This window comes from Podarcis bocagei, assembly GCF_964188305.1.
Source record: "Podarcis bocagei genome assembly, chromosome: 10".
Classification (NCBI taxonomy): Eukaryota; Metazoa; Chordata; class Lepidosauria; order Squamata; family Lacertidae; genus Podarcis; species Podarcis bocagei.
In genome coordinates, this window is record NC_138135.1 from 33759005 (window position 1) to 33780241 (window position 21237).

Genomic DNA, 21237 nt, shown 5'->3' on the forward strand with positions numbered 1-21237 from the left:
GTTGAGTAAAGGGAGGTTGATTCTTTCCTCCCAGTTTGTAAACCCACTCCATAACCCTACGCCCCAGTTAAGCTTGAAAACAGCTTTCTACTGGCTACAATAGAAGGCTTATTTCAAGCTTAATTTGAAGGGAGGAGGAATATGAGGAGACTGGACCCTGTGCAGAGCTGACCCACCAATAAGGTGGGGTGAAGAACCCGCCTCAGGTGGTGGAAGCCCCACCACTTTTGCTGCCTTGTGGAACACTCCTCCCCTCGCCAAGTTTGGAGAAAGGGGGGCAGGGGACACGTTCCCCCTTTGCCTTAGGTGGCAACACGGGACGAGCCACCCCTGGCCCTCTGAAAGTGCATGTATGCCCACAGGTGCCACACTGCCAATCCATGGTTTAAACTATGGTTAGTGAGAGCAAGTCAGGATCAAACGATGGTAACAAAGCCTGCCTTGTTGTGAAACCACCTTTTGAACAAACCAACCAGAGTTCCCCAAGTTCAGAAATCACAGGGAACTATGGTTTGTTTAAATTTGGAAAGGAAAGCCTTGGTTTGCCTCCATGCAAGCACAAAAGAGAAGGAGAGAGGAGAGAGCACATATGAGCCCAAGGCTTGCTAGGGCTCAGTCACAGGGTGTAAAACTAAGATTTCCCATTACATTTGAACAGCGCCTTTAAAATGCAAGTAGTCCTAGATTAGTAGTGATTGGAAAGAAAGGTTAAGAAACGAATCAGAGTTAACTCTAGCAATAACACATTTTACACTTGAACAAAATACAATAAAAGTTGAGAATAATAAGTATAGTTACTTTCTCATTAGGTTAGAAGTAGTAGGAATACATTTACAAGGGGAAATTCATTTTTTGACAGAATATTAAAGTTTCCAGGTATTAGTATGGAGATTGGAAGATCAACACTGTGAAATTTGACTAGAGGGCTAGAGTTTTTGGAGGACCAACTTATTAGATTTAAGGGAAAACAAGGATTAACAGTGATAGATTCACTAGACTGAGAGAAGTATGTTTGGTATTTCACAGCAGATGGAATAAGAAAAGCAATTTTCTTCCCACCAGCATGACTTTGTTATTTATGCATCATGATGCCAGAAATTATTCCTAAAACCTATTACTGAGTAATTCCTCAATAAAATATACTTTTGCATATAGGTAAGAAATTAAGGCTGCAGTGCTACATCCACTTACCTGAGAGCAGGCCCAACTGAGCTCAATGGGACTTAGTTTTGAGTAGACATGTGCAGGATTGCACTGCCAATGACCTTTAATAGAAGGATAAATTCCTTCACAATACATGATTTCCTAATTTTCTGACTGAAGCTTCTATTAGGGTTTGAACTGTTCCCACAAAACAAAGAGAATCAATTATAGCCATGCGGAGAGGAATCAAAGACAGAAAAGATAGCTAGCTACCCAACTGGATTTGGTTACCAACATGTTTTGAGGAGGCTCTTTATCAAGGGAAAATTTTTTTACACTCAATGAAAACTGTTTGTGACCATTTTTACACTGCAACACACCAAGGCAGACATCTGTGAAGCAAGTGCGTGCAGTTAGGCAGATAGAGATCTGTCCCAGCTCTCCTTTTTTAAATCCAAATTAGGTCTTTCTTTGTTCTCTCTGCCGCCAGGGATGATGACTGAAGCTGGATAAGACTGATGTAAGAATGTTCAGTAGATTTTCCAGTGCTTGTTTCTACTAATGTAGTTAAGATTAACCAAAATTTTGGATTCAACATTAGATTGTGGTTAATTGAAATTGGAAACCGCACAAGAAGAGGAGGACAGCTAAAGCAGTACAGTAGTCCAAGGCTTGTGCATGTAGCAGTAACCCATTTTTTCATAACGTCCAGACCAAACCACTGTGTTAATTCCTTATTTTTAAAACAGGAAATAAATGCATTTTCTCAAGCATCATGACACAGTACAATATCTGGGTCAATATTGACATAAATGGTGATTGAAGTGATCCTTAATTAGTCAGCAGCAGTGACTTGAAACTGTGAGGCACTTCATACAAGTAAGAAGTATGATTAATTATGAACATTGAAAAGGGAGGAAAGAACATACTGCTCAGAAATGAAATCTCTATTATGTGCATGGAAAACAAAACGAATTCAATTTGTTTATCTCTAGTTTTTCAAATTATAATATTGGCAGGCTTTGCCTATGCCAATTTTTGCAACATAGCGATTATATCTTTTCAACTCCCCAATGGGGCGCTATTATTTTCTTTGCTGAAGATCTCACACCAGACCAAGGCAGCATGCATGGTAGCATTAAGTTGTATCTTATGGCGCTCCTTCTGAACAGACTGTGGCAAGTACTACTGATATTAATAAAAAGGAAAAGCTGCACAGCGGAAAGAGGGAAAGCTAGTACAATAGGATGCCTTTCAAAGGAACCTATTGTCACATATCCAAGTCTCTTTCCAAAGCAGTCGCCATTTACAATTAAAAGTGTAAGATGAGAAAGTATTATACAGCAGCCATGTGTACTAATGCTTTAATGGGATTGTTTTATTATGGATGTTTTATGTTTTTATATTTGTGTAACTTTTTATACTTTGTAAACCACTTAAAAGCCTATTTTCACACTGGGGTGTTGGCATCTGTCTGTCTCAAGAGACAATGGAGTGCCCCTCTGGGGGTGAAATCAAACCGCTGTGTTAGCAGCACAGAACTGACCTCCCTGGAGCAAAGTGTACCAGGTGCCATCCAAGCATCGTAGGGACTCCACTCCCAATTTGTGTAGGGTTTACTCCTTAGTCTTTTATTCTCCTGAAGATGTCCCACAAGGCAGCGGAGGTTTAGGATCAGAGTTTTCCTGATCTTAGATGGGCTACCTTCACAGGCTGAGGAGCCCCATCTGCCCCTCACTTCCCTCGAAAGCATGTACAGGACCTGCCTTATTAACTGTTTCGTCTGCTCAAGGCACCAGAGCCTGCCTTTGCATGCAGGGCAAGTACCTAACCCACCATGGGTCTGAGACCTACTGGCTACCTTTACTTGGTTTAGCCAGCCAGTTGAAGCCATTTTCTGGAATTTGGCTGCTGTCATATAGTGTCAGCTTATAGGAGCCACAGGGAAGAGCTGAATGCAGGGTGGAGACCAAAGGCAGACAGACTACCCTGAAGGAGCATGGCATGGTATGTCCACCACCAGAGGTACTACCCCTTCTCTAACACCTCATACACTTCAACTTTCAGTAGTATATTAATTATTAATTCAAATAAATCATTTGGTGGTTGGAAGACAGAGTTGCATGCAACACAACGCATGCACCATTCCTTTTCCCCTGTGTGCTCCCAAAATCTTCTCTGCTCTAGAAAGTTCCCCAACTCTCAGGAGCAGATTTTGTGGGTGCGCAGGCAGTTGCAGAAGAGAGATGGGGAAGTTGCATTGTTCAGGTTGGTTCATATAGGTAGAGGCGGTCCTTGAGGTATTGCAGCCCTGAGCTGTTTAAGGCTGTATAGGTCAAAGGCAGCACTTTGAATTGGGCCTGGAAACTAACTGGCAACCAGTACAGTTGGACCAGAATCGGTGTAATGTGCTCAGTTTTGCCCTGGTGAGCAGCCTTGCCACCGAATTCTGCACCAACTGAAGTTAACTACCATGGCTAACTGCCACTAACAAACCTATCCCTCCACAGCATTTCCTAACCCCTCATTTAAAGCCATCTGTGCCGCTGGCCTTCCAAACATCCCATGGCAGCATATTTCATGTTAATTTTTCTCTGTGTATACAAGTACTACCTTTGGACTGTTCTGAATGATTTCCAATTTTATTGGCTGGTCCTGAGTTGTTTCATTATGACATGGGGGGGGGTGGAAACGGACGGACGGGATGGACTTCTCACTCTCTTCATAGCAATCACAATGTTTTAAACCATAAGAAAAACTTGCTGAGGGTCTATGTTAAGAAAAGAGCCACAGGTTGCTTCATAGAATGCAGTAAATCAACCCATTGACCTGTGGTCCTCTAGATGCTGTTTGACTCTATCACCTCTGACCATTAGCCACTCTGACTGAGGCTCATGGGGGTTGGAGTCCAACAAAATATGGAGGACCACAGGTCCGTCCCCCCTGCATTAAGTAATCATACACAGACTGTAAGGCTGCATGCAGGGATTTGTTGCCTTTTAATTACTTTTATATGGTACAGAGCTTTGCAGGTGTTTTTAAGCACTGAAGAAATAATAAATACTATTATGATAGTAACTTCAAGAGCTTCAGTTATGAGGCAGTCTATAATTTCAATCAATCAGCCAACCAACTAACTAAATATTAGCCATTCAAGAGACTGAGCTGTAGATATTAATAATTTAAACAAGAAGCAGGCAAAGGTAATTAGATTCTGGAATAATTACTAAGGAGCTTGGCAATTACCAACTACAATCAGGATCCCAAAATGCTGGAACTTGTGATATTGTAATTTGCATTCTTTAAACTTATTTTGTAATAAAATTAATGAAGGAATAATATTATTAAACAAAACTCTTGCTATTTCAGCTAGGCTACAACTACCTTTGCTTAGGAAAACACCACACTTTTTCACAGATGCAAATCCACAGATTGCTTATGTACTATAAACAGAAGTTAGGAATTAAATAATATTTATTGGACTTTCTTATTAGGATTTTGAGCCATAGTAAACTAAAGAACAGTTCGGCACTGACCTGAAATAGTTTTGCATATGAGAGAAAGTCTATAGCCACTTCATTATCCATCTGTAATTAAGGACTTCACATTTTCCTATCCTGTCCTGTTTCTGAATCGAAACTGAATGGCTTGGCTGCCCATTCTAGTTTGTTCATATATGACTATTAACTATTAACTTCACGCTACCCAAAGCTTTAATACTCATTTCCTACACTGGTTTGATTGACTCCCAATTCAGTAGTTCAAGGCCACATGTTGATCTAGATTGTGCTACGATTTCTAAATTATATCTGTAAATTTAGAACTGCTCAGTGCCAGTGCACTTTATCTAAATTTAGGTAATGAAATTCACAAGTAATAACCTGTGTCTAGGAAAATCTACCATGGAAAGATGCCCCAGCACTCCCCAATCCCCATTTTTTCTTTATGCATGCCTGGCACACAGGCACAAATTCCTGAGCAATATACTATAAGTCTCACAATCGTGGCCACAGTCAACATTACCACCAGCAGCAGGTAATGAAATTCCAGTTAAATGACTGCTTTTGACTTCAATCTGAACCTCATTTACCTGGCAGTAAGGCCTATTGGCTTCAGGCCCATTGGCAGATAAGCTCTGCATTACAAAGATGTCTCCAAACATGACATGAAGGCTGCCAACATCAACTCCGCCATGTGGGAACCCTTTGCAGATGACCACAGTGGGCCTGGAGACAGACAGTCAGGTCATGTACCCATAGCAGTGATCAGAGGACTACTGGGAGGAACGCAGAGAGAAAAAAACTTCATGGTACATCTGGAGCTGCACAACCGGACATCTTCATCTGCCCCAGCTGCAACAACACGTGTCTCTCTCCATGTCAGCCACAGCATGCGCTGAAACCTTCCAACAGTTTGACTTTATCCCCAAAGGCACATTCCTCCATTGTCTCCCGAGACAGATGGATGCCAACAACAACAAACTGTTGTTTTAGATTATATGTTTGTAATGTTCATATGTCACTACAATATGTTCTTTTTTAACAGGACCACAATTCATAAATCTTATATTTAAACAGTAATGTTCATTAGAAGTACACTTGTTGCAAGTGTTAATTGACCTGGGATTGCACAGAACAGTGGAGGTGGGGGGGGGGGGTTGATATAGGAACTTAGTCTATATGGATAGACTAATGGACCCTGGGGTTGCTGACTTCCCTCCCAAGTTACATTATATAGAATTACCACCTAATGTTGCAATTCTGTACACACAGGAGTAAGCCCAACTGAATGTTGGAATTGGACTTGGCTCTTAGTTAACATCCATAGGATTGCTTTGTGAATTGCAACAGGAATGAAATACATCATAGGCACATTTGATTAAATGCCATATTCAACTATGCCTTCCCTTCAAATGCAGTGCATGATTTACCTCTGACGATACCTTGGCAACAGCATTAAGTGCTGTTGTATCTTGGACTATCTCTGCTTTGCCAGATGCCTGAACTGCCTGGCATGGTGCTCCTGCAGATGCCTTAGGGGGAACATCTGTCAAAGAAAAGTACTGTTTTAAAACATATTTTGGTAAAAAGAAAAAAAAATAGACAGATGTTAAATTTCCAAGAGTTAATTGGGCAAAAAAAAAAAAGCCTCTCAAGTCTTATTCAGTCCATTAGCTACAACTCTGCCTGCCAGTGGTTGGATCGGAATGCTAAAAGCTTTTATAATTTTCCCCGATAAGCAACAAACCCAGACAGAATCCTGTTTACCTGCTAACTCTGCTTATATCCTCAGTGAGTGAAACAAGTCTCATTTTTTTTCAAGAGGGACAAATTAACATAAAGAACAAACTGTTCTGGTTGTTTATGTGAAAATTATATGGAAGAAACTAGAAAATTAGGGCCAGTATCATCCCTTTCTCCCACCAAATATTCCAATTAGTATTTAAAAGGAGCATTATTACTGCAGCATGGCAAGCATGTGTTTCACATTATGAGAAGCTAGAAAGGGATTTAGAGACCATTTGAAAGATAATGGAAAAGTTTAAAGGCTGCAGTCCTACAGCAGGGATATTTTACGTGGAAACAAATGAAAATGGATAGCAATAAATGAATTGATGCTGCAGTTTCTGCATTAACTGCTGTTTCACGTTTAAGAGTTCTCTTGTACTCTGTATCTTTTAATGGTTAACAAAGAATTGTTTAATATGATACATTTATCTGCTTGCCTAATGCTGCAGGTCCCTAGAAATTACTGTACTACAGAAGGCCATTTACATGTTGCAGCTCAGCTCACATCTACCTCAGAGACAGACATAGCAACTGTTATTCTTGCATTGCTCTGTTTTGCTTCCATCTTTGTACAAAGATGTGACTCATATGTATGTGCACATTGTTAGAAAGTAACATGAAGCAGCGGTAAGTAAAAAGATGTCTTCAAACCTGGCTCAGCAACATAGAGAAGCTCCCTTCTCAGGATCAGTTATGGTGTTTGGCTGGCTGGCTTCATCTGTACATTCATTAATGACAATATGCAAACAGCATTGACTCTCACAGTAAAGAATCAGCTCCTTCCATGCTGTGTGTTTTAGGCAGAGTTGCCATTTTTTGTTCACTGCATTTTTACACAGAATCCTGATGATGTTGCCAGATTGCTGCATTTCAGTATTTGTATTCCCTTCTTTTTTTAGACCTGGTTCATGGTGATTTTTAATTCTTGGCCATAGTGTAATTACATTTCCTGTCTAGTGTGAACTAGCAAAACACCACTAAAGCTTTTTAAGAGATATTGCCCCTTTAATTATAACTGTCTGGTGGTTTTTCTTTAATTAATTGCTTCCTGTTTCCTCATGGGTCAAGACATACCTGAACTCATTCATCATTAGACAGCTCCTGGTTCTTTGCTAGGGAGTTTAATTCCCACTTTCCACTTTGAACCAGAAACTGCTCATTATTTTTATTTTTATTTTATTTTTTATTAGCACAATTTTAGTTCTGCAATTGTGGTTGCGGGGGGAAACCCTATGCATTATAAATAATGTGCAACTGTTCTGGCTGCAAAGAGGGCAGAAAGAGACTTTAGCAGGTCAGAGAGATCAGGTTTGATGGGCTGAGTTGCAAGGGGAAACGTAATGTCAACTTGGATGGTGAAGGAGTTTATAGGAATCAGGGAGCTCACAGTGAAGGTGGGGAGCTATGTGCTGGGTGGCTTAGCAATCGCTTAGCAGGTTCCCTCTGCAGTGCCCTCAGCTTCCAAACCAGCTACATGTCTGCTCTAAGGCTCCTCTGGACTGTGCCTGCCTGTGCTTGATAAGCCACAAAAATGACTGAAATTTGATGGAAGCAGCAAGAAGCCTCCCATCATTTGGGAACCACAGGAACTCCCCTTGCTCTAGATCTGTGGCAATTGTTGCCTCATCCAGAAAGTGCTTCTGCCCATCTTTGTGCAGAATAGAGGCATCTCTGGTCACAGCATCTCTGCAGTGAGACTACAATCCTAGGTTACCATTACCATGGTATAGGGACAGGTACTGTGGGATGTTAAGGAGCATATAGGGGAATATTAAGTGCCGTGTAGATCCATTATTATAATTGCATTTCCAGCTGATTGTAGAAGAGCCATGTTTCTGCAGTGCTAAAGGGTTCTAGCATGGAAAGGGCTATTACTGGCTTTGTGCAGCATTTTACTGAATGTGGTGGTAATAATAATAATAATAATCCTTATCAGGAGACACAATAAATTAAGAGTATAAAAGAGCCCCGTGGGATCCAGCTCCCTCAGCATTCTGTTTCCCATGCCAAGCAGATGCCTCCTTGCTAAATCACCCAGTTGTTGCTTGGTTTGTGAAAGATGCTAACTGAGGCTAGGAGACAGGGATTTAACCAAGAATACCAAGTGGCTCTGAGGTCATGCTGGAATTTCAGTCACTAAAGCTCTGAAATGCAAATACTTGCTTTGCAATTTAAAGTAGTGCTGCTTACGTTGGATGTTCTCTGAAGGAGGGAATTCTGACACAGGATCCGAGATAGGCATTGATGGAAAGTAAGCTTTTTCAGTAACCGTTGTGGGGGAAAGCATTGCATAGGAAGTGCGCCGCCTGGTCCGACGTGCAATTTCACGTTCATTGTACAACAGTTGATCATCTTTTAATAAAACAAGGACTTGCTTAGCCTTCTCCCTCACATGATAACCTGTTGAAAAAGATTAAAGAAATGATTATTTTTTTAATGTACAGTTTAGTGTAATGCTGACTAGCTCTGTTGTAGAACTCTATAGATACAGAAGATGCTGAAATTTGTAATGATGGCATGAAGCTCTTGATACCTAGGATAATGAGCTGGACAAATATTCAACAGTTGGTACATATGTCTATATATTGTAAGTATTGTTTAAACTAAGACATTATTCATGATCATATCAGAGCCCTTGTCCTCATTCAGAAAAATATAAATATATTTTCAATGAAACAAATGTTTTAATATCTGTTTATTTATTTTTAACCATCTATTATTTTAAATTGGCCATGCATGTGGAAATAAATACCAAAACATATATGCAAAGTCACTTTACAGTACAACCCTGGGTACATCTACTCATAAGGACGTCCCACTTTGTTGAATGGAATTTAGTCCCATATAGGGAATTTAGTCCCATATAGGGGTGGTAACCAACTAAATTGTCCTCAGAGTAGGTCCATTGAAATGAATGAGCATGGCTGTCTATTCTGAGTAAAAGGTAGTTGAATACTACCCTATGTTTGCATCTTCAGTTCCCCATGTGGGAGAAAAAGTTTGATGCTATCCTGGCTCCCATCCGAAAACACGCAAGCGGAGGACATTACTTGTAAGAAAGAGTTATTTATTCAGGCAAATAATGGTACAGGCTCATCAGCAAACGTAAGACCCAGAAGTCATTGTTCAGGAGTTCAAGAACAGGGCAAGAAGTTCAGAATTAGACGGAAGCAACAAATATGTCCCAACAAGTTTTCACACCCTGCCCAAGCTTTTAAAGATGAGGTGTAACATGTTTGTTCATAAGACTTGCTCTTCTTGCAGTAATGTCTGGATTGTAAATACATGCTCCTTCAGGTTGGGTGTGCTCCTGTTTGCAAAGGTAGTGCCTGGTTCTAGACAACAAGACTGCACCTTCCTGTTCAGTTGGCGCTGCCTCAAATTCCACCTCCAAGCCCTCCGCATCCCAGCTCCACCACCCAATGCAGCAGAAGTCAGAGTGGAGAGGGGAAATTCCCCTTCCTTGAACCCAGCTTCTCAATATTCAGCCCCCCCCCACCCTTTATTCCTCTTCCTGAGTCTGTGTCTGGCAATCCAAGCCCAATCTTGACTGCTGCAGGGCTCGCGACAGATGCCATTACAGCTCAAGCAGACCTGCTTCTGCTGACTTGGCATGGTGCTTGCAGTCCAGAGGGGATGCAAACTTGACACATGATAGCCTATATATTCCATCCATTGTATATGGCTGTCCAAATGTTGCAAATTATATTTTAGCCAATTTGTGGATACACTTTACCACAGTTTGTGACTTTACCTACTGCATAGATTTATATAATTTAAACTCTGCTGCAAAGAAAGATTGTTTTTCAGTTGAAACAGCTATACACTAGGTATCACTGACATCGTGATTTATGTATCAGTTCCAAGTGTTATCAATCTGAAGCTAAACAGCCATTGTGTCTTGCAAAATAATGAAATTATTTATTATCAAGTCGCTCTGTCACTCATGTAAATAGGTGATGAAACAATACAATAACTTTGCTTCAGTATTTCAAAAGCCATGCTGCAATTCTCCTTCAATATACGATTTTCTCATCCTGGAGAACACATAAATAAAAATACTTGGCACATCTAAATCATTAAAGCACAAATTAGGTTTGTCACAGTTGGAATTTGTTTACATGCATCATATAGGGTTGTAATTCATCTGACAGCAGATATTCATAGAAAGACTCAGAGTTGATGGACTGTTTGCTTCATCTACCAGCTGCTGATATTCTCAGCAAGTGCTGTTAATAATTTAATACATTTACTAGTGCAATACGTTAATTATTCATGGCACTAACAGTTTTTCTAGCATTACTGGATTCATATATGAATTTACATAATTTTCTTTTAATCCAACATGTCACCTATTTAATCCATCCTGCTTGATGCCTGGCAAAAAAAAATGTTAGCATCTATATTCTTTTTCAAGCAATGGATGCTTTAATAATATTTATCCTTATATCACATTTTGTACAAAGGGCCTCATAATCCTTATTTGACTCATATCATCTAGGATCTCAGCTCTTTGCAGGGTATGAGATATTCAGCCACTTGCTCCTCCATGAGTCCGTTTTGATCTATTGCAACATTTGGTAATGTTCAAGCAGATTTTACTGCGCAATATGCAATGTCATTTCCGATCTCTTATTACCCTGTGCTTCAAATGGAGATGAGTGAATGTGAATCAGCAGTGTGTGCTGGTACTGAGCTATGGCCTCTGCCCATGTCTAAAGCGTCATAGCTTTTTAATCCCTCAGCAATTTGATAAATATGTAAATCACTTGGAGACCTTCAAATACAAGACGACACATAAGGTCATAATAAAACATAATAGTACCTTCTATGTTCCAACACACACACACACACACACACACACACACACACACTCACACAGACCACAACTTTATTTTAAGGGAATTCTGAAAGTACTTGGGTATTTTTACCTTGATCCTTTCCTGCTTCATCTAAATGATGGAAGTCCTTCAACACCTGGATATTAAAGAAGGCCTCTTGACAATTCTGAATGACTTTCTTTGATCCATTCTTGAGGAGATAATCCAAAAGTGTGAGAGACTTGTACACATGCCTCCAGTTCTTTCCATGGTCGTTTAACCTATGCCATATCATGCTCATAATCTCAGAAAGAGAGACGGCATTAAAAGTCAAGTCACTTATCTCTAACATCAGAGAACTGGAGGGGCCCCAGGGGTCATTAGATGTTGCTTCTCTGACTTTTACCTCGGCTTCAGAATAATTCTTCACAAAGTTCTTTACATGCCTCCTGAGTGCCATGAATGCGGCGAATGGTTCCTTGGCTTAAAAAAAGGATGAGAAATGCTGGGAGTTTTTTCCTGTGATGTCACTCTCTTTCTCCATTCTCCTACGGAGTAAACTACTAAGATTCTGAAAAAACAGAAGAGCAGGAAGGAGATTGCATGAGAACATGCAAGTGTTTTGAGAGAAAAGGAGTAGGTACAAAGAACTCAGAGCTGCCACTTCCTTAAAGAGACACTCTGCCAGAGCTGACCCAGAATATTTTGCTGCTTGATTATTATTATTATTATTTGAATTTATATACCACCCTATACCCAGAGGTCTCAGGGTGGTTCACAGAATAAAATCAAAATATAAAACCACAAAATACATAATCAAAATAAAAACAACAACCCGATAACCCCCCCACAAACAAAAACATTTTAAAAGGGCATAGGATGTCAATCAAATCAACCAAAGGCCTGTTAAAAAGGAACGTTTTTGCCTAATGCCTAAAGGTGTACAGTGGTGCCTCGCAAGACGAAATTAATTCGTTCCGCAAGTCTCTTCGTCTTGCGGTTTTTTCGTCTTGCGATGCACGGTTTCCCATAGGAATGCATTGAAAATCAATTAATGCGTTCCTAGGGAAACCGCCTTCAGACCAGGTCCGGGGACAGTCTGTCCCCCCGGACCTCTTCTGAAGGCTGGGGGGGGGGGGAACAAGGGCTTTTCTTCTCACCCCCAGCATTTTAAAAAACCCTGGGACAGCGGAGGACTTCTCCGCTGTCCGGGCGATCTTAAAATGCTGGCGGGCGGCATTTTAAAATCGCCCCGGGACAGCGGAGGACTTCTCCGCTGTCCGGGGCGATTTAAAAGCCCCTGGGAAGGAAGGCAGGGGGGACAAAGACTTTCGCCCCCCGCCCGCCTTCAGAAGGTGTTCCCACCCCCCCCCCGCCCAGCTTCGCAGCAGCGTTCCGAAGCGGGGTGGCTGGGGCAGGTGTTCCCACCCCCCCGCCCGGCTTCGCAGCAGCGCTACGAAGCCCGGCGGCTGGGGCAGGTGTTCCCCACCCCCACCCCGCTTCGGAGCAGCGTTCCGAAGCGGGGTGGCTGGGGCAGGTGTTCCCACCCCCCCGCCCGGCTTCGCAGCAGCGCTACGAAGCCCGGCGGCTGGGGCAGGTGTCCCCACCCCACCCCGCTTCGGAGCAGCGTTCCGAAGCGGGGTGGCTGGGGCAGGTGTTCCCCCCCCCACCCCGCTTCGGAGCAGCGTTCCGAAGCGGGGTGGATGGGGCAGGTGTTCCCACCCCCCCGCCCGGCTTCGCAGCAGCGCTACGAAGCCCGGCGGCTGGGGCAGGTGTTCCCCACCCCCACCCTGCTTCGGAGCAGCGTTCCGAAGCGGGGTGGCTGGGGCAGGTGTTCCCACCCCCCCGCCCGCCTTCGCAGCAGCGCTACGAAGCCCGGCGGCTGGGGCAGGTGTCCCCACCCCACCCCGCTTCGGAGCAGTGTTCCGAAGCGGGGTGGCTGGGGCAGGTGTTCCCCCCCACCCCGCTTCGGAGCAGCGTTCCGAAGCGGGGTGGCTGGGGCAGGTGTTCCCACTCCCCCGCCTGGCTTCGGAGCACGGGGAGATCGCTTCTCCCCACCGCCCCTTGCTTCAAAAGAGGTCCGGGGGCAGCGGGAAGCGCTCCCGCTGCCCCCGGACCTCTTTTGAAGCAAGTGGCTGCGGAGAGAAGCGAGCTCCCTGCAGCCGCTTGCTTCAAAAGAGGTCCGGGGGCAGCGGGAAGTGCTCCCGCTGCCCCCGGACCTCTTTTGAAGCAAGTGGCTGCGGAGAGAAGCGATCTCCCTGCAGCCGCTTGCTTCAAAAGAGGTCCGGGGGCAGCGGGAGCGCTTCCCGCTGCCCCCGGACCTCTTTTGAAGCAAGGGGCGGTGGGGAGAAGCGATCTCCCCGCCGCCCCTTGCTTCAAAAGAGAAGACCCGCTGTCCCCGGGGCAAGCTTCGTTTTGCGAAGCAAGCCCATAGGGAAATTCGTCTTGCGAGGCAACTCGAAAACGAAAAAACCTTTCGTTTTGCGAGTTTTTCGTCTCGCGAGGCGTTCGTCTTGCGGGGTACCACTGTATAATGAAGGCGCCAAGCGAACTTCCCTGGGGAGACCATTCCACAGACAGGGAGCCACTGCAGAGAAGGCCCGTTCTCATGTTGCCACCCTCCGGACCTCTCCAGGAGGAGGCACATGAAAAAGGGCCCCAGAAGCAGAGGTGTAGGAAGGGGTGCAGTTCGCCCCAGGTGTCATCCAAGAGGGGGATGACAAAATCTCCCCGGGTGGATCGGCACCATGCCAATCACTCACCTGGGTGGATCGCCATGCCCCTGGGTGCACAGCATGTGTGCCACTCCAGGTGCCTGAGCGACTAGCTCCGCCACTGCCCAGAAGATGATCTCAGGCTCCAGGTAGGTTCATATGGAAAGAGGCGGTCCTTGAGGTATTGCAGTCCTGAGCCATTTAAGGCTTTATAGGTCAAAACCAGCACTTTGAATAGGGTCCAGAAACTACCGGTAATTGGTAACCAGTGCAGTCGCACCAGGATCAGTGCAATACGCTCAAACCGCCTTGCTCCGATGAGCAGCCTTGCCACTGAATTCTGCACTAGCTGAAGTTTCTGAACTGTCTTCAGAGGCAGCCCTATGTATAACGCATTGCAGTAATCTAACCTTGAGGTTACCAGAGCATAGACAACATCCAGATAGGGACGTAGTTGGACCACCAGCCGAAGCTGATGGAAGGCACTCAGGGGCACTGAGGCCACTTGAGCCTCGAGCGAGAGCAAAGGATCCAAGAGAACCCCCAAGCTATGAACCTGCTCCTTCAGAGGAAGTGTAACCCCATCAACAGCAGGCAATCTCCCACCCATCCAGTCTAGGGAACCACCCACTAACAGCGCCTCAGTCTTATCTGGATTGAGATGTAGCAGCAAATGACACTCAGGCTGTGCTCCCAGTTGTGGTGCATAATCCCCAAGGCTGGTCAGGTTATTTTGCCACCCAAGGCAGAAAATCCCACAAGTGCCTTTCCCCCACCCTAACAGTAAAAATACAACAACAGTAAAGTAAATAACTAACCATTTTTTGCTCTTTTGTGACATTCTAAATCAGCTATCTGAGGCAGTTGCTTCAGCCTCCCTTACAGTAGGGCTAATCCTGGGACCTGAAAGACAGACAGAAATACAGGTAGAGAAAGCAGCCTGTGGATTATTTTGTCTACTGTGCAGCAGTAAAAGACAAATAGCATCTCTCAAGAAAAAAGTGCTAATACAGAATAGGCTACTTACTGTAGATGAGGTTGATAGACTAGATAATACAAAATAATTATATCATTTCTCAGTAATCAGAAATTACTAATACTGTGATTATATTTGAAAACTTGAGGAAAACAATAATGAATATCTTTAGTAATCTGTAAGAGGGAAAGACACTACTGGAATGATATAATAATAATTTATTATTTATACCTTGCCCATCTAGCTGGGATGATGCTAATTCTAGTTCCAACTAGGATTCCTTGACATTAATTTAATAATCTTGGTCTATCAGAACAAAACCTTTATGTTGCTTATTGTTCCCATCTGTATGTTAATAATAAATGCTTACCTTCTGAGCAAAGAACTGTGTGAACTAAAGTTGTGCAAATTTAAAATATTATTACAGCTTGTATTATTTAGTTTGGAGAAGAGAGCACCCAAAACAGAAAGGCTCCATTAAAACTTTGCTTTTCCTGATCCTACAAACCACAGGATTATGGACATGCTCCTTCCTCCCCTCTTTCTCATAGACTTGCTCCTCCTTTTCCCAGACTTTGCCGTAACAACCAAAATATGGGTTAGCACTAGTCAGGATCGGCTCCAAATACTGGTTTGCAAACCTATTTCAAATCATGGTTTTGGAGACAATTCATGATTAACACTCACCCACAGATGAGGATTCTGACACCAAAGGAAAACAGCAAAGGTGCATCAAGCATATTCATTGTGCAGCTTTCATCATATACTAAAGACAGATCTCTTTACCCTGGACTTTGACAGTTAAAGTATTTTGTTTTGTGGGAGGAGGGAGCATGCAACTTTGCAGCACATTCTCAATGGTTTGGCAGATCAGAATAATCATGTCTGAAATAAAACAAGAGAGTGCAAACAACTCTGCTCTATGTTAGGCAAATTATTAATCTGCACAGTAGGTTCTGCTGCATCAGAATAATTCATGGGGGCTGCTCTGGCTCCATGTAAGCAACAGAGAGAGGGGGGGAGAGGGAGAGGGAGAGAGGGAGAGAGGGAGAGAGGGAGAGAGAGAGAGAGAGAGAGAGAGAGAGAGAGAGAGAGAGAGAGAGAGAGAGAGAGAACATTTAAGATCTAGGGCATGGCCAAACTGGGGCAGTCCCAAAACATCTGGAGGGCCAAGTTTGGCCATGCCTGCTAGGCGTTCTGTTGATCCTGATCTCACATCACCAAAGCAGAAATGTAGGAGCTTTTTATGCATCTGCAGAAAATGAACTAATCATTTCTTGTCATCTAACATCCTGAGTGGCTCTAAAATTAAGAGGAAATGAAAAAAGGAAAGCCAAAGCCCATTGCCTTTGCTAAACTGTGGAACAGTGTTTCTGTGTACTGATTAGCTTGACTCTGTTGGGTTTCACAGCTGGCACTAGCAACTAGGAGTGCATTTAGGTTGCTGCAGTGAGGGCATAAAAAGAGTATGCAGCCTCCAAAGAGTATAAATCCTTGTGAATTGCTAGTTCACAGCTTTTATGAAATGTTCCTCCATCTCCCTTCCCTTCTTTTCATTAGTTGGCATCAGGGTGGGTAGGTCTCTGTGCAATTCCTGACTGAGTCACCAGAAAATATTGTCACAAACATGTATCAAATTGATTTCAAGCTCTGACATGCGCCCAGCCTCAGCCAGAGATACAATCTATAATCACATTTTACATGCGCAAATGGCAAAATATTAAAATTCATGACAAATGTGTTGTTTGTTTTTCATCTCGCATACAAGTGTATCCTAACAGCGTTGTCCTTTCTGACCACTATTATAAGTTTCAATTAAGTGTGTTTTAAATCCAAGACTAAGTAGGATTTTGAAGTAAAAATGTTACCTTATTAATTTTCAAAAAAATACACGATGATAATTATCCTTTTGATCACAGAATACACAACCTCAAGTAAGCTAGATGGAAAATGTAGTGTTTTAATTAAGATTTGTTGGAAACAAAAAACAAAGATGCTAAGACACAGGAGAGAAAGGAATCTTTATTAGATGGGTACTATACATTCTACCACTTGCCATTTCTCCTTGTTTGCACTTCAAATGTAGCCGATTTTATCTGCATTGCTCATGCAGAGAAAATTTTCATTTTATAATGTGTTTCAACGAATCTATTAAAAATTTCAATCAAAGGATTTGTTCTTTGGTTTGTATGTGTCACTCTTTCCTTTCAGGCAGAGATGCACTGTGACATTGGTTATCCAGCAGCAAATATTGATCTGTTTTTTCACAAGCCAAAGATAACTCTGTTGGAATCATAACTTGCTATAAAGGAACAGTTGACCCTACTGCTTTTTTGTGAGTCAATCCCAGCCTGTTTTGATTTTTATGAGACTACTTCTATAATTTGTTTTTACAGTGCTCTCCTGACCAACAAACGTAAGTCAATATATAGCATAATATTGTAACACAGTTGTTTGGCAACAGCATTCCAGGAGGCAGTAAAATTCAACCAATACACTACAATAAAATAAATTAAAAATAAAAAGAAGCATAGATAACAGTTGCAAATCCACAAGAAATTATCTGGGGGAAATTTTACCTTTCCCCCAAATACTTGCCAGCACATTATAATCTTAACTGAGCTCATGAAAACCAAAATCAAGTAAGTTTGCCTAACCTCTCTAGAAACAAAGCTTTATAAACTGGTTCATTTTGTAGAAAGGCCCTCTATGCATGCTCTGAGGCACACTACTCAAGGCGTCAACATATTAGAAAATAGGAGATGGCAATCCTTTTAACATCCCACACTCCTGGGTATATTTTTTCATATGACAAAAAATAAAACCTAGTACACGCAGAACAGTTTTATAGTTTCAATCCTCAGTATATAAAAACATATTTGTTATATTATCACATGGGTTATCTTATGCTACTTATATTAGATATTATATTAGTCTTATTGCCGATTTTTGTTTCAGCTGGGTGGAGTAAAAATGCTATAAATCCAACATAAATAAGACAGTTCGTTTTCAGTAGGCCACACAGTATACAGGGACACACCAAAAAAAGAGAGTACAAATTGGGTTCCAGAAGGGAACTATTCCACCCTCTGCTGAGCTTTCTCCAAACTACCAATCACAGCCCATTCAGAGTATTTTTGCTCCACAAATTTTGTCCTACCTGTCAAAACAACTCAGCTGTGACAGTTAAGACATTTCCCCCATGTATTTGAAACTGCCATCAGTCATTTGCAGAGCCCACCCACTCCTACTCACCTTCCAATCAGAACGTTGATTCTAAAGCCCCTCCCATTTCCTTGTTTGCCATTTAGAGATTGGTTGGTCCACAGCTTCTGTCACTTGTCCTAGGCCCTACCTTCTACAATTCCCAATAGCTGACAGATAGCATTTCCAGCAGCAGTCACCCAGTTCCGCAAGAACTGAGCAGTTTCCTTCCCAGGCTGAAAATAAGGAACAACTTGCGTGCACAATTGTGCAGCCTGCTAATCACTGGCTAGCCTTGATAACAAGTGTACTGTGCTGATTTTTAAAATGAAAGATTGTTTGACCTAGGCCATAACTACGTAGGTGTCTAGTTCACTCCTCTGGTTTGAGATTTGGTGTGAACTGACAAATGTATTTTCATGAGTGTTTCCTACTAACAAAGATTAAACTGTATCTAAATTTTTAGGATGGGAGATTGATATCTGCAGTACTGGGTAAAGATTTGGTTTTGATTCTATCATTTGGGAATTGAAACTGTGGTGCTATTTGCCTTTCTCCACCTGGATGGTCACAGCTGGCCAAGTTTGGGCCAGATGGTAGATCTGTACATGACATAACAAATACGAATCTAACCACATGTCAGTTACTAGAAACATGGGAATATGCATATCTAGTACAGTATGTGAAACGCCCTATCTAGGATTCCTTGTAGGCTTTTAGCTACTAGTCCAAGTCAGCCCTGTGATGGAAATCTCCTGATTAGCTTCACCTTGTTGCTTCTGAAATGATTAATATTGATGCTACAAAGATTATGCTGATATGATTGACTCTACCAGGATTAATGCTGCTGCTGATTAGCCTTTGTAGAGTGTTTTTTAAATAATTTTAGTGTGTTGTTATATGATATATATAACTTCGATCTTAGTTGAAAGACAGATTTTAAATAAAGAAATGTGAAGAGTAGCTGAGAAGCTGCATAACTAGCAACCAGATGCAATCATGCATCTGCCTTGACATTGTCCATTGTTTGCACTGATAAATATGTGTACACAACTTTCCCAGCAGTACTGTGATTTATTAATCAGAACGTCAAATCACAACCTAGAGAGACGTTCCTTTTTGTGATTCTGACAGCTCCATCTCGTACTATCTGCTTTTCCACATTTAGGTTGACTTTCCTACCATGCTCCCGCAAGAAGGTGGGATTGTTTGCTATGAAACACATATCACATTGACAAACATGTAAACAGAGATATTCTTTCAAAAGTATGAAAGCTATGGTGATTTTTTAAGGCAATGTTATGATAATCTGTCAAATTACCAGAGTGTGTGGATGCAGCCTTAATTTTAAGCATCCAGTATATAGCTCAGAAAATAAATCTAGAGGCCACAATTCAGCAGAAATTTGGGTTCTCAAACATTGTGATTTCATATTTTTAGATATGTTGTAAGCTGCACAAAGTGGCTGGGGAAACCCAGCCAGATGGGTGGAGTATAAATAACATTATTATTATTATTATTATTATTATTATTATTATTATTATTATTATTATGAACATAAGAAGATCCCTGGTGGATCAAATTGAGGGTCCATCTAGTATAATATTCTGTGCACAGTGGCCCATGGGAAGCCCATAAGTAGGGTGTGAGCCAACAATGTTGCTCATAACATTGGCAACATTGCTTATGAACCTTATACCTGACAGCGACGTTACAAAGTCACTTCACACTGTCTCACTGATCACCCCCTATCGCAAACAACAGGGGGGATGGCCTGTCCTTGAACACGGCCTTCCACACCAGCTGAGACCTAGGACCAACTGGCTAAATGCCAGATGGCCTAAAATACCCCAAACAAACACCTATATGACTACATATAGGAAACTCTCTACAACTTACCCCCTACTCTTTAACCCAAATCTTACTCTAATCCCATTAGCCCCCCACCCACCACACCCTAGGTCAGCGCAACCCCACTGGTCCTTTAAACAACACGAAGAGAGAGACACAAGACAACCCGAACGGGTTGGCAGGGAAACGCCCCACATAATAGATAAGCAAGATGGCTAACCTAAAAGCAATTACATTAAACGTGAGGGGGCTGGGAAACCCCATCAAAAGGAAACGCATCACCTCATACATAAACACCATGAAACCACACATCACCTTCCTACAAGAAATACACAACCCACCCAAAGGCAGCAAACTCCTGAGCGACCCCCGCTTCAGTCAACAGTGGGTCGCACGAGGCTCAGGGAAAGCTCGTGGGGTAGCCATAATACTCAGTAGAGACCTGAACTTCACTGCCACAACAGTCCTCAAGGACAAAAAAGGCAGATTCATTTTCGCTAAAGGGACACTAGATGGCAAAATCAAACTGACAATCGGCTCCATATATGCCCCAAACACGAAACAATTGGAATTCTTCCAGAAGACACTAAACAAATTCCTCTCCTTCTCTGAAGGGGAAGCAATCCTAGGAGGGGACCTCAATCTGAATATGAAAGGTATATCTCTGAAAGATATCCACCCCACAACCCCATGGGCAACCTTCCTCCGAAGGAAACCCCCAACAACCAGGAACTCTTACAAGTTACTAAAAATGCTAAAAAATAGGGGTCTCTACGACATTTGGGGTGAGCAAAACCCGGGAGACATCAGCCATACATTCCAATCGGGACGCCATGATACAGTGTCCAGACTGGACAGCATTCTACTCACACAGGGTCTGATCCCCTCAGTAGAATCAACAAACATAGGTAACATTAAAATCACAGACCACGCCCCAGTAGAAGTCATTGTTAAAATAGGAGAAGGAACACAAACCACCCCATCATGGTCCTTCAGTCCCATCCTAACTACAAACAAACAAATTAGACAGAGTCTCACAAAAACCCTCCAAAACTACTTCAAAGAAAACGATGTAAACAATATAACAACCCCCCTCCTATGGGACGCAATGAAAGCGGTCACCAGAGGAGCTTGCATAAAAGAGAAAACATTCCTTAAAAAACAAACCTCCTCAAAAATTAGCAAAACAGAACAAGACATCATAGCCCTCTCATCACGCTACAAACAAACAGGATCTAAAA

At 42.5% G+C, this 21237-nt stretch overlaps 1 protein-coding gene across 4 annotated transcripts in view; it reads right to left on the reverse strand.

Moving 5' to 3' along the window:
• Positions 1 to 18192, reverse strand: part of ENTHD1 (ENTH domain containing 1) — a 35306-nt gene extending 17114 nt beyond the window's left edge. The window contains exons 1-5 of one of the 4 annotated variants that reach the window (XM_081210873.1): positions 18102 to 18192; positions 14784 to 14868; positions 11363 to 11822; positions 8622 to 8831; positions 6086 to 6189 (exon numbers count right to left, since the gene is read on the reverse strand). In XM_081210873.1, the coding sequence (XP_081066999.1) occupies positions 6086 to 6189; positions 8622 to 8831; positions 11363 to 11711 (663 nt within the window). In that variant the 5' untranslated portion in view covers positions 11712 to 11822; positions 14784 to 14868; positions 18102 to 18192. Of the gene's footprint in view, positions 1 to 6073; positions 6190 to 8621; positions 8832 to 11362; positions 11823 to 14783; positions 14869 to 17598; positions 17662 to 17979; positions 18063 to 18101 lie in introns of those variants that run through there. The other 3 variants (XM_081210870.1, XM_081210872.1, XM_081210871.1) reach the window with 3 other exon arrangements.
• Positions 18193 to 21237: the final 3045 nt, after the last annotated feature.